At 39.8% G+C, this 14,785-nt stretch overlaps 1 protein-coding gene across 7 annotated transcripts in view; it reads right to left on the reverse strand.

The window, feature by feature from the left end:
* Nucleotides 1-426: 426 nt before the first annotated feature.
* LOC129762697 (uncharacterized) overlaps nucleotides 427-14,785 on the reverse strand; it is a 458,495-nt gene continuing 444,136 nt past the window's right edge. For 6 of the 7 annotated variants that reach the window (XM_055761194.1, XM_055761195.1, XM_055761196.1 and 3 more), the window contains 5 exons: nucleotides 13,857-14,763; nucleotides 13,447-13,785; nucleotides 2,404-2,654; nucleotides 2,167-2,322; nucleotides 427-1,401 (listed from right to left, as the gene is read on the reverse strand). In XM_055761194.1, coding sequence (XP_055617169.1) covers nucleotides 1,159-1,401; nucleotides 2,167-2,322; nucleotides 2,404-2,654; nucleotides 13,447-13,785; nucleotides 13,857-14,763 — 1,896 coding nt within the window. In that variant the 3' untranslated portion in view covers nucleotides 427-1,158. The remainder of the gene's footprint in view (nucleotides 1,402-2,166; nucleotides 2,323-2,403; nucleotides 2,655-13,446; nucleotides 13,786-13,856; nucleotides 14,764-14,785) is intronic. The other variant, XM_055761193.1, reaches the window with a different exon arrangement.

Here is a 14,785-nt window from a genome sequence, read left to right on the forward strand (position 1 = left end):
AAGTAGTATAGTATTATGATTGATGTTTAATTTATGGAGAGAGCCTCGGCACTAGATCAGAGTGCGATTCCGTCGTTGGTCCGTGTGTGTGTCGGTCGGGGCTTAATTTTTGGGGAGGAAACCCCCGATTGCGGGAAATGGTTTGATTAATTAAATCATTTGTTTAATTAAAGTCAATGGCAGGATAGGGTTATTTACACACAGCCAGTCGTAGCTTGGAGCGGTTCGCCTCGGAAAGTTTACTCACCTGGGCGTCGACGAACAGTTTTCGATGTTTAAATGTTTGAGCGTTAAATGAGGCTCCGGAAAAGTTTCGCTAACCTTTCTGGGTTCTGGTTTTCGAATAAATTAGGTCCGCCCGAATTTTCGGGCAATTTGGATGTGATACAACCACTCACTCAAGTGAACAGACATCCTCCGGGCAGCTGGATTTCATATAAATACTATATTCATTATTATTTCTTCAATAGACTCTTCGCCGGCATCCGGACACAGACTTGTGGTATTTTTGGTTTAGTTAACACGGATAATTTTGCTTTAATTTAATTTCGCTAATTGAATTCCTTCCTTCGTTTCGACTCTCGATAAAATTTCAGCTGTGCTGTTCATTTTTTAAATCTTTGTTTCAAATTGTTTCTGTTTTTATTTACGCGCTACTCTCTCTCTTTCTAACATCGGTATCAATTCGATTCGTTAAATTTATATTATTGTGATAAAATTGCATAAAGTTATCTTCTGTTTTTTTCTTTTCTTCTCTTTTTCGTTTTCGCTAGCGTTATTATCAATTTCCTTCGTCGGTGATTTGTATTAATTGGACAGCAAATGCAACTCGTTTTTTTTTTGTGGGGACGCGCGAGTGCGAGGGGTTCATTTAATTTATGGGATTTTTGCTAATAGAATATGCTTTATTTCTCATCGATAACTAAACAACAATTTTACGGGGTGAGGAATAATTACAATTTCGAGAAAACAAACAAAAAATATTACAATTTGATTTAGACAGTGTTCGATAGGTTGCTTTCAAGTGGGTACAAAATGGCTTTCTCTGTGTGTGTGATTGCACTAACAGGTCGGTTTAATAACTGTTTGTTTCTTTTTCAAATCCTGAGTTGAAGACGGGGAGCGAGGGTTTCGGCGGTTCGGATATGGGGACTTACCTTACTCTGGAAGATCGACTTGATCGGAGGATTGTGTGGGACTACTCGAAGTTGCTGGGTTGGTGTTGGGTGACGCCGTTTGGGTTTCGTTTTCCGGACCCGCACAATCGGGGCTTTCTTCGGGGATGGAATTTGGTGCCGGTTCGATTTTACGCATCAACCGGAGACATATCGAGCCTCGAATGATGCGAAGGAGATCGATGACTTGAGCGGTGGACATCGCCTCAACCGATTCGTCGTTGACCTGGAAATAATTAATAAATATATTTTCGAGTGTACTTGAAAATCCCCCTCATTCTCGATCGGACACAATTCGCTTTTGCGGCATTGAGCTTCGTTTTGCGAGTTCGGAGAGCGTCAAAGATAATAATTGATTTCCAGGCATTCCGATTACCAGAAGCGCAAGTGAGTACAAAAGTACCCGCAGCTTGCATCTGTTTTGCAATGCCGATTTCCTCAGGCTCCATGGTTTTGAAATATGTGTTAGGGAAACATTCCGATTTGCAGAAACGCAAACGAGTAAAAAAAACTCGCATCTATTTTGCAATGCCGTTTAACCCTGGCTTCATGATTTTGGAGTCTGTGTTAGGGAAACATCCATCCATTCCAGCGATTATACCTCAATCGATGCGCAATCATAACGGAGTGGATTTCCGAGCGGAATTCGTTTACATACCGATTGGTGTAATTTCCATAGCCTGTTTTGGAAGCAATTTTAGGGTTATTGAAACAAGTTTTTGAATAAAAAAGTAACAAGCATATACAGCGTATACATTTTATCTTTCGAATGAAGTGTTTATGATAACATTTCGTTCAGTTGTTTAGGAGCTATTAACGCTCAAAATCTCGTTCTCCGGCGTAACACTTTCGTTTTCGAAACTTTGAACTTACCCCCCAGTATAGAAATGAAAGACGTAGTCCTACGTCAAGAAAAACAAAGCAATCGAGATTCGATTTTTTTTTCAATACGAAAAAGAGAACGAACAGTTACACAGTGATTTACACTCACCATTATTAGCTGATCACCGACTCTCAGCCTGCCGTCTTTGGCCGCGACGCTCTCGCTGTAAATCGCACTCACTACCGTGCGATTGCCATCCTTATCCTGCCTCAAGCTGAATCCCAACCGACTGTTCCAGCCTTTGTTGAGTTCGACGGTGAAAATCTGCCAAGGAAACATCCGGACATCAGTAGGTAGTCCCTAACCTAGAACACACAAACATCCGCTCGGATGAATTCACCTCACCTTGTTTCCACCACTATCGATTCCGCTCCCATTGAAATCGAGCTCCCGTTCCGTCGTGGGAGTCGTAGTGCTCGTTCCGATGGTGGCCGCCAGGCTCGAATCCGCGTCCGGTGTGTTCCGAGTGTGGGTTCCATCGCTGCTGCTCGCCATTCCGGACAACGGCGTCCCGTTATTGGACGCTCCGTGGCTCGGAGTGTCTTCCTCGTCCGATGCCAGGGTGGCTCCTTTCCACTTCATGAGGCTCTTCTTGCCTGAAATGGGTGGAAAAATCAACGATCACCGATCAGGTTTGTTGAATTTGATTTATGACCTCTGAGATAGAATCTCAAAACGTCTGAAAGTCTATACACAACGCTCCAAAGTTTCATGAATAAACTCATCCGGCGTAATTCTCCCACTCTGCCGCACGACCCTGACCACCCCCGTTGCCTCGATAAACGAACATATAATCGCCCATTAACCCCCAATTTTCCGGCCACAGTTAGCAAGCACCCCAAGAAAACTCAGATTATAATTATCGTTCCATTCAATCGACGACGGCACTCGGATAGAAAAGGGGGAGTGGTCAGGTGGAAAGTTACACGCAAGTTCGACCAGCCGGAAGTTGCCTCTCCTCCGTTATCTGGTTCACAGCGGCAGGCGGCAGCAGCCGCTCGTACAATTCTTGGCAAGAGATAAGGGATGACATTATTTAAATAAATTTACAATTCTCACGCAGGCTGTGTTTGGGTGGTCCGTTTGGCGGAGGGTTCGGAGAGGCTAGAGGCTGGTTTGAAACTTTTTATCACCCTCCGGGAGAGGCATACCTGAGGCATACACTAACGAGGATAGTTTTCGAAGAAGGAGATTTCGATTCGCCGTCTGAAAATTTGGGTGGGGAGGGGTTGAAAAGTGGAGCAAAGTTTAACGCTATTTTAGCGGATTTTCGTACGTTTTTTTGTCGGCTGACTGTTTCGAGGCGATAGTCAGGAACTGATGCTCCACAATCAGGAGACGATTGAGGGGGTTGGTCCCGCTGGGGCAGGTCGCAGGCCGTGGAATACTTTTAACGAGTTTAGTGGGAGCGGTAGAGTCTGGTTGTGAAACGATATTTTTTAATAGTTGTGGAAAAGCTTTATGAGATATATAGAAAATAGTGTTACCATCCAAAACAGACAATACTCAAAAGTTCTAATAGACGGATTTCGCGCCAACTCGTCTATGCGACTGGCATGACCAAGGAAAGTGAAGTTGAAGGTAAAACGTAATGTCAGAATTGCCGTTCGGACGTATCCCGTAAGTTTGAACTTATTTGCATAGATGGTATCCAAACAACACTAAACATTGACTACAGTTTCGCCGACTCGGTTGATTGCCGTTATGAACCAGCACAAAAAACAAAGCTGCAAATTATGTGCCAGTGGCGGTACCACGATCAAAGCATTCCCTGAATAAATCACATCACATGAGCAGAGCCAGCTGGCGGAAGCATATGCATAAAGGATACTAGGTTACTATTTTCAACGACAACTGTTTATTTATTATACTGCTTCAAGTACCTACGACGAAATCAAATGTAACCATACCAACGTAAGTAATAACATAAACAAATTCAAACCTTCCGTCTTGCCATTCCTCATAAGTCTTTTCTAAATAGTGTAAATTACGAGCCACCTGTTAACTCCACCATCTTGGGCATGACCCTCTCAAAATTAAATGAAACTTTATGGGCGTGAAGCCCTTACCTAATTAAGCAACTTGGCATACTTAGTTTTCCGAAAATTTATCTAGACTAACATATGGAAAGGGCCAAATATTTTTGACCATTTTTTCATGAATTATTTTTACTCGAAAATGGTAAGTCCTACAAAAATGTGATTTATGGAAGAGTTTTAGGAAAATAATAGAATTCTCAGAAAAAATACAAAAAAAAATATTTTTTGAAATCCTACATTGAAAAAAAAACCGAATCCAAAAACAAAAATTTGATTTTCCCAAAATGGTCATCCCAGATTTTGATGAAGTGGAAGGTAAATGGTAGATAAATATGTGCTCTACAACTCTTCCATGCATCGCAACTTGTGCATATTTAAGACAGAAAAGTTTTTCTAACAAAAACAGGAAGAGGGTTATATCTATGGTATAACCGCAAGGGTGACGTAGGACTATCGTTGATTTAGAAATCATTTGTTTGAAGTTGAATCTAAATCCATTCTGAATGAATGAATAATATGAATATTTGGGGGACTTCGTAAACAAGAGCGTTACGTTGGAGGCACAAGGTTTTATGCATCCAATATAGGATACGAAAAACCTTGTTCTGAAGAATAATCTTCAGAAGCTTTCCTGCTAACTGCACTTGATTGACAAATCACAAACCCAAATGTATTATATGGATATTTTATGGATAGAAAACATTAAAATAAACTCTTTCGCTTGAATGTAATTTTCAATTCCAAGGGGAACTGGCAGATTATTTTCAGTAACGATTAGATATTTCCACATTTTCCTCGATACTGGAAGCCCACCAGTGGTTAATGCCAACTCGATAACCACCTGTTAATAGCACTTGATTGAAACATATTTGGTCACAGTGTTACATGGATAGAAAACATTCAATTAAACTCTTTCACATGAATATATTTTGAAAATTCCCAAAGGAACTGGCAGATTATTTTCCAGCAATGATTAGATCTTTCCGGAACTTTCTCGATGCTGAAAGGCATCCTAACGCCGTCCACCTCCTCCAGCACGTTAGGCAACGATGTTGTCTTGTCGATGTCCTCAAGAAAAATGAATGTGTCTCACCACCAGAATATCGCTTAAGTATGCTTTTTGTGTGTGATTGAATCGAGAGAAGGTGTGGTTTACGATGGCAATTTGGAAGGCAAACTAGAGGGGAATGAACTCTCTGAGCTCGGAACTTTCGGCGACTGAGCAATAATCGATTGCGGGCGCATACAATATTGGATACGGAAATATCCTACTGATGGGGAAGAATAATCTTCAGAAGCTATCCTGTTGATTGCGATTGATTGAAAAATCACAAAACCTAATGTATTTGGTCACAGTGTTACATGGATAGAAAACATTCAATTAAACTCTTTCACATGAATATATTTTGAAAATTCCCAAAGGAACTGGCAGATTATTTTCAGTAACGATTAGATATTTCCACATTTTCCTCGATACTGGAAGCCCACCAGTGGTTAATGCCAACTCGATAACCACCTGTTAATAGCCGCGCGTGTATGTGTGTGTAGCGATGTCTTCCCAGGGAACCGTTTGTGGCATCACTCTCCTCCTGATAGATTCCCTTCTGGCCTAGGGTGCACAAACAGGCTCTTGGTGACACCGTTCATCCGCGCTTTCATGATAAATAAAGAGCTTCACCGCAACAGCGACAACATGCTCCAATCGCTGTTCAATTAGAAGTGAGTGGATTTCCGAGCGCCGCTCGCTTATATACCGATTGGTGATTTCAATAGCCTGTTTTGAAAGCAATTTTAAGACTATTGAAACAAGTTTTTGGATCAAAAAGTAACAAGTATATAACGCGTAGACATTTTATCTTTCGAATGCAGTGTTTATCATACCATTTCGTTCAGTTGTTTAGGAGCTATTAACGCTCAAAATCTCGGTCTCCGGCGTAACGCTTTCGTTTTCGAAACTTTGATTTTACACCCCGGTATAGAAATGAAAGACGTAGTCCTACGTCAAAACTTTTTCAAGATTTTTTCTCGAAAATTTTCTATTTTTTTTTTTTGTGTACAGTTATAGAAAACAATCAATAGCAGGTAGAAATCGATTTATGGTGGTCCTTGGGTACTAAGGTACAGTTTTCAGCTTGTTTTTGTAGTCAAATACCACGATAAATACAATACGGTACCGCGACTTATGAGAAAGGCCTTTCAGCCATCTTGGATTTTGTATGTAAACAATCAGCAATATTTTGCAATATTTTTTTTTTGCTTTTTGTGTGTGGAATTGTTTTGTTGGCAATAAGTGCATTGAAAAGTTGAAAGGTAAGTTTTTTACGGTGGAAGCTAGATTTGTAATATACTCTATCTTATTTTGTTTCAGCTCAAGAGAACAAACCGACTCTCGGTGTTGGGTGGTGATGGAAATATTTTTCCCGCGTATTGCAGTTAGAGACGTCGGTTAATCGTTCGATTTATTCAACTAATCGAATATCTGCAATTTCAATCGAGTAATTTTGTATCGAACAATGAAAAATCAAAATATGTATAAATCGAATAGTTATCGAAGTATTCGCAATTAATGAAAAAGGGAACCATTTTTTTTCGAAAAATACAGAGCAAAATTTGTTTAACCCTCTTGTACTCGCGTGCAAAATCATATATGTGTTATGACTCGCGCACGGTGTCACAGACCGAAAGTTGCACTTCTCTGTAATATTGCTATTGTATATTTTTTAGCTTTATTGGTATTTATTTGAAGAAGAGGGTATAATTGAATGAAAAATGTCCAGAAAATATGGTTTTCTTCATCTTCATTCAGTTTTAATAGTCATCTAATTCAGCCTATTCAAAACATAGTAATTTTAGATACTCCAACACAAATAACGAAAATCGATTTTTTTCCTGTTATTAATTGAAAGTAAGCAACTGAATATAATTCATGAAAGTATAAAGAGCGATTAAATAACATAAAAATATCTAATCTTTCTTGACATATTTATATTTCTTTAGTAAAAGAATCAGAACATACCATAACTGCATGTTCGGGACAAACATATTTTTTTACATTTCATACAGTTGTAGCGTGTTTTCGGGTCTTTTTTTGAAGAGAACAATGTATAACCTTCTAGATAGTTTCCAGATGATGAAGGTTCTGGAATTTCAAGTTTTCCTATATCTACTATTCTTTGTTTCAGTGTTCTTGGTTAACAAAAACTTTTTTTATGGGGCATAAAAAGATGATATAAAAGGATTTCTAGGAACTTCCTGCAACTTGTTTAATCGTCGATATTGTTCAGCTCATATATTATAGAAAAAAACCGAAGCTGAAACTCTAAAAATAACCATAAGTTACCAATTAATTTAAAGTTTACTGTTTACAATTCTTCCGCAAGTGCAATTCTTTCACAAGTGTGTATATATGTGACCATTGTATTTAGTGAACAACTATACGAATGTCAATCATTTGTACTTTACTTTTACACGTATGAATCTAACGTCGAATACATCGACGAATAATATATGAATCCGTTCAATCTAGTGACAAAAAGGACTAAAATCAAATAAGAATAGTCCGAAAATGATATTCCCGGAAATTATTTTTCTGTGCGCGATCTATATTGGCAGTATATAATTTCTTTCTTGACATATACACCTGATGCAGACTGAGACACTCCAATCCTGATACTGACTGTTCAAATCCGTTGCTCCGTTCTTGAGTTAAATCGTGAGGAACGGACACCAAATCATTTTTATTTATATAGATGTGCAAAATTTGCCGAAAAAATGACTTCCCAATTTTTCAATTTTCCCAATGGTTTTCATAATTTTTTAGCATATAAACCTGACGCAGACTGAGACAGATCAATTCTAATACCGACTGTTCAAAACCGTTGCTCCGTTTTTTAAGTTAAATCGTAAGGAACGGACACCAAATCATTCTTATTTATATAGATATACAAAACTTGCCAAAAAATTACTTTATACTTTTTCCAACTTTCCGAATGGTTTCCATAATTTTTTAGCATACGAGGGTCACTATTTATAATTCGGGAATAGGAACAAAAACAAATAGTTAAGCTGCGAATATATTTTTATTGCATGCGCTTAAACCAATTTTCAAAGCATTTATTCCAATCGACACGAGCCTTTTTTTTTTGAGCGATTGTCAAATTATGTGGGATCCAACGTGAACATAATTTTCGCACAACTAAGTGTTCATGTAAAATCGCATATATGCTGGTGGAACTAATGCTTAGGGATGCCTCAATCTCACAATAGGTTACATGACGATCTTGCTTAATCATTTCGTGCACAGCATCGATGTTTTCTGGCAGTACAGTCGATTTTGGACGACCTTCACGAAACTCGTCGGACAGCGAACTACGACCACGATTGAATTCACTATACCAGCGATACACAGTGGTTTTTGATGGAGCTTCATCGCCAAAAGTCAAATTAAGTTGATTGACGCACTCTTGTTGTGATAATCCACGTCGAAAGTCGTAAAAAATCATCGCACGAAAATGTTCACATTTCAGTTCCATTTTTTTGCCGAGACCAAACTTTCAACTAAATATAAAATAAACAAATAGCGTCCGTATGACAACATGTTCTGAGTACGTATATCGTCAAAAATGTCAAACTTTACGATGGAACCGTCAGATGGACTCACATGACATCAGTGTTGCCAATTCCCGAAATATAACTAGTGACCCTCGTATAAACCTGACGCAGACTGAGACACTTCAATTCTGATACTGACTGTTAAAATCCGTTGCTCCGTTCTTGAGTTAAATCGTGAGGAAAGGACACCAAATCAATTTTATTTACATAGATTGTAGAACTTATTAGCGGGTGGGTCATAAGTAGCGTGACTAAATGAAAACGGGTTTGGTACAAAAGTTTTTTTTATTAATTTAATTATTTATTCTATTTTCACGAGATGACCACCACAAGATGGCGCCATTTATATATATTTTCAAAATTCTATCATTATGGGTATCAAATGGAAGGGCTTGATTAGATCGGTGCCGCCTGCTGGGAATGGATACCCTTGAACAACGACGCTCTGTTCAACAAGCAGTCTTTGCAGCGAAGATTTTGAATGGAGAAGCTGACTGTCCCAGCCTACTTGCAAAAATGTCACTGAACGCTCCCACCCGGATTCAACGACGAACTCTGGATCAGATGTTGGCTGTTCCATTCCACCGCTCGCTTTTCGGTTACTTTGAGCCCATGTCCACTATAACAAGAGCATTCAACGAAGTGTCACATTTGTTTGATTTCGATATGTCTTCGACAGTGTTTAGACAGAAAATCCTCCGCTCTAGACATCCTCCACATCATTAGGTTAAGTTATATTCATTAAGACTATGAGTCAGATGGATTAATAAATCAATAAATAAAAAAAAATAAATAAATTAGTAGAATACAGTAATTTATGAAAAATGTAAATCCAAAAAGGCGGCCGCTACAAAATGGCGGATTGCATATTCTCTCAGAACCTCATCAATATGGGTGTCAAACGAAAGGGCTTGACTAGCAGAACACAGTTATCGATGAAAAATGTAAATCCAAGATGGCGGCCACTACAAAATGGCGGATTAAATATTTTCTCTATACCCCATCAATATGGGTATTAAATGAAAGGTATTGACTAGTAGACAGTTATTCATGAAAAATGGAAATCGAAAATGGCCGCCACTACAAGATAGCGTCATTTTTTTTCAAAACCTCATCAATATGGGTATCATATTCTGAGAAAATATGTTATCCTTCTTCTTTAATGGCACTAACGTTCCTAGAGGAACTTCGCCGTCTCAACGTAGTATTACTTGCGTCATTTTTATTAGTACTTAGTTGAGATTTCTATGCCAAATAACACGCCTTGCAATGCATAAAAGCTCTAGAATACGCGTGATCACAGTGCAAGTCGGAGGAAATTTCTTTGACGAAAAATTCCCCCGACCAGAACGGGAATCGAACCCGAACACCCGGCATGTTAGTGATGACGCTAACCACTCGGCCACGAGAGCATGTTATCCACCATTTTGTAACGGCCGCCATTTTGGATTTATATTTTTCATCAATAATTGTATTCTACTAATCAAGTCCTTTCATTTGATACCCATATTGATAAGGGTTGGAAAAAAATATATATGGCGCCATTTTGTGCTTGCGGCCATTTTGGATTTGAAATTTTCATAAATAACTGTGTTCTACTAGTCAAGCCCTTTCGTTTGATACCCATATTGATGGGGTTTAGAGAAAATATGAAATCCGCTATTTCATAGAGGCCGCCATTTTGGATTTTCAAGATTATGAAATACGCAATTTTATAATGACTGCAGAGATAAAGGTGTGTTCCAAATTTCAGATCAATCGGTCAATAGGAAGGGGGTTAAATTTCTATCAATGTGGGACAGCGCTACAGACAAAGTTACAAAGTAACTCACGTACATACAAACGGGTCATATAATCGACCCGTCCTATATACCGAAGAGTTTTGCGATCTCCCGGATCGAAAATCTTTGCTCCACACTCCATACTCCATACTAAGGCTTCTGAGATACCCTTATGCAACTTCTTCAATGAGAAATTTAATCGTCAACTTTTGACCGTCCGGATTTAAAATCATTTTCTGAATGTAATTTTTATTCCGGACATGAGTTTGTGAAATTCACATTGATTTTTGATTTTTTAATTTTTTTTGTTAATAGCTAGGTACCATGTTTGACACTAAACTAAATTAACATAATAGTAACTATCAGTCACAATCATTCAACATGCAAAAAATGTCATGGTTTTAAAAAATGCATGAAAAAAAAATCGTGCAACACTTCACCAGCAGCTTTAAACAATCGTGTTCGGTACACTTTTTGAAAAAAAAAACTTTTTTTGTGCGGTAGATAGGGACCGCATAAAAAAAGTTTCCTTCATGAAAATAACTCAAATCCATGCCATTCACCGTTCAATTTCCTCTTGTTTCCCTGCTTTGCGATGGGACACTCTGCCTTTTCGGTTGCGCGAGGCTGTTTAGTGCTTCTAGTTGCATGTCGAAACGTGTTGCTGTTAGAAATCATGTCATGCAAAAACTTAGAAAAACTTAGAGCATTTGATGAGAAGAGGGGAATGATTTCAGAAGTGGATAATTGAGACACAAATATGCTTTTTTCGCACTGAAATGCATATAAACCATCGAAAAAAACTAAATGTACGATAACTTCGTCAAATATGCTTCTTTTCATACACCGCACAAAAAAAACCGCACAAGAACAGAAAATCACACAAAAAAATTCGCACAAAAAAACCGCACAAAAACAGGTTTTACTGTATAGGAGTGTTAACCGTCATGGTGTTTCGTCGAAATTCATCGAATAAGCTAAACCCTTTACGGTTGAAGCATAAAAATGATTCCCTGGCGGTAGAGGAGACTGGGAAGAAGAATTCAGGGTCTGCAGGAGTAAAATGCGGACTTGAAGAAGGTGGTTTTTTTTTATCTGTTACCACTACGCCAGATCGCCTCCACATAAGAAGGTGGTCTCAGCTCCCGTTCTACAATAGTAGTATTCAAATTCAGAGTGGCAAGGAAAATATACCATACTCGTGGTCAATGATGCTATAAATATACTTCTTTTGAACTAGTAGCTGTAGGGACCAAGCAGAAATATTCAAACAAATCAGCTATTTCAACAACATTCGAAGAACAGGTAATTTTGAACAGAAAAAAATGTTATGTTGGTACAAAAAAAATATTGTGAATCATTGGCGTGCCCTTTTTTCAATCGTCCTCAAAAAATCATGAAATGGTAAATTCATCAATATGCTGAAATACCATTTCATTCAAAAACCATTATTCTTCATCATGTTTATTGTTTATTGTTTATTTCAAAATTATATTTAATGTAATTTTTAAAATCATGACATCATATTTTGGGAAAAGGGATAAATGATTTTTTAGACCATCGAGTAACTTTGTAAAATCATAACTCAAAAACGAAAAAAACGCTTCCCTGGTTTCGAGATACGTTATGTGAAAAATCATCAGCTTTCCAGAAAAAAATATAAAAAACTATAGCGCCTTTGGTCCCGACACCATGAAAACAATAAAAAAAAACGAATACAATCAATAACAACGAGAGCAGAATTCAAATTTTTGGCAGGTATTGCATTTTTTCAAAAAAGATCAGGAGATTGGCTTTAATTTGATATATCGATCATCTGAATCGGTCTAGTAGTTCAAAAGTTATGAATTTTTGAAAAAAGTCATTTTTGGCAAAAATGCGAAAAAAAGATTTTTTTGGACCACCCTAAAATGGAAATGGTCACCCTAACAAAAAACTGAAAAAATACTGGTCTCATAATTTGCGATAAAGCACAAAACTACCACTTTTGACTAAAATCTGAGGACCACTATATCGGTTTGGTATGGAATGGCTGTATATATATACACACCTTGGTCAAATACAATATGTTTCAATAGGGCTCTAATGGGGGGCTGCCCATTAGAAACGAAACACAAATTTCAGCATAACTCGAGAATTGATTGAACAAACGAGCCCAAATTTGGCATGTGGAAGTTTAAGGGTGCAATAAATGTTTCTATGGTGGATAGAGGGGCTGCCGTACAAATGAAACACAAATTTCTTCATAACTCGAGAATTAATCAAGCAAACGAACCCAAATTTGGCATGTGGAGGTTTTAGGGTGCAATAAATGTTTCTATGGTGGATAGACACTCCTCCCCCTCTCTAAGGGGGGGCTGACATGCAAATAAAATACAAATTTCAGCATAACTCGAGAATTGATCAAACAAACGAACCCAAATTGGGGATGCGAGGGTTTTTGGGTACGAGAAATGTTTCTATCATGGTATGATTATATGGATTGGATATGGAAGTTTGCCGGGTCAGCTAGTATTTTATAAAAAAGATGGAATATCTGACCCTAGATAAATTTTCGGAAAATTAAGTATGCTAGTTCGCTTCATTAACTAAGATCTTCACGCCCAGAAAGTTTCATCAAGTTCTGAGAGGGTCATGCCAATCCCATAGACGAGTTGGCACGAATTTCGTCATCTTTTATCGTGATATGCACTATCCAACGTCTAATCACCATGCTTCTGCCAGTATCACCGAATTGTAGCATTGATGGAGGGAACGAACAATACCTAATAATCAAACTGACCGGACCTCTTCAGAGCCACAAAAATATGAAAAGTTTGAATAATGTAATTTTTCAAATATATCCAAAATCTGTGTGAAACAAATAGCTTAGCATAATCATTAATTTTGCAGTCGTGTCTCGGACACTGTTTTGATTTCAATTGTAGAACAGCGAAAACTTTTTAGAAGATGCTTACCTCCTTTCTCCACGGCATCGACCACCTCGCTCACGTTGTTCCCGGTGTCCTTGAGGGGCACATTGACCGACGAGTAGAGTGGTGATTTGTGGGCAAAATGTTTCACATAGATGGCGTCCGTCGAGTCCGCATTCAGATCGTTCTCGGTTTTGCACGCCACCAGGAATGTTTCGCACGGAAGGCTTATGAATTGATCGCTGCCAGCCGGGGCTCCTCCTACTCCTCCTGCACCGTCGCCCCCAGGTATCGCCATTGGTTCCCCGTTGAGGGCATACCTCGTCGGGGCATCCAGGGCGTCGTTGTCCAGGTTGTTCAGCTCGTACGCGTTTGTGGTGGCTACTGTTGAAACAGAGACAAAGAGAAGCGTGTTTCAACAATATGCGAAAAGCATGCGATTAAGAGATTCATACCTGAGAACTGGAATCTGGGCTTCCGCGAGGACATCGGTGTGCTCCCACTTTCGCCGGCCAAATTAAGGTAATTGGGTCTCTTCTGGTGTTCGCCGCCGTCTTCCTCGTACAGACTCTCGGCGTCGATTTCATCATCACAGTAATACGATTCATCGAGGTTCTCGTGCACGACCGGAGGAACCATGTTCCCACCGCAGGATCGACACGAGACGCTGTGGTAAACGCCCGCCCCCGGTACCACCTGGTGGTGGTGCTGACGCGGATGGTACGATCCAGCCTGGCTCACGATCGTCGACGTTTCGGAGTCGGAATTGTTGGACGTTTCACCGCCGGAATGTTGGTAACCATGATTGTCGTAGGACTTCTTCGATTGGTTCTGCAAGCCGCGCCGCAATCGGCGCGGCGAAGCGTTGCTGGACTTCACGGAAGAACTCGTCGAATCGGAGCCGCCACCACCACTGGCCGAACTGCATGCTGCCGTCTGCTTCCGGTAGGCGATATCGGTCAGCAAATTCAGCGCCTCGGGTCGCAGATGTGGCTTGGGTTTACTGCCGCCGCCGCCATGGCCAACGGTTGACGTGGAAGCGGACGAGCAAATGCCTCGTTCGTCACCGTCGGCACCGGTTGGCGACTGGGCGGAAAGGGGAGTTTGGGCCTGGTCCCGGTAGAGTCGCAGCTTCACAACATCGGCTGCCTGCCGCAGGAATATCACAGCTTCCTCGTGGGTCATCTGCGAGATAGGAACATCGTTGACGGCGACAATTTTATCGCCCGGTTTGATTCGGCCATCGTTTAGGGCGGGGTCCCGAACCAGTGCCCGCACGTAGTGCCCCAGCACGGATTCGTCCTCCTTGCGGAGAGTGAACCCAAGCGAGCCCTGCTGCTTGGTGAGGACAATTTCGAATTCCTGTGCGGAATGAAAGAAGGAA

The sequence above is a fragment of the Toxorhynchites rutilus genome, chromosome 1 (assembly GCF_029784135.1).
Source record: "Toxorhynchites rutilus septentrionalis strain SRP chromosome 1, ASM2978413v1, whole genome shotgun sequence".
Classification (NCBI taxonomy): Eukaryota; Metazoa; Arthropoda; class Insecta; order Diptera; family Culicidae; genus Toxorhynchites; species Toxorhynchites rutilus.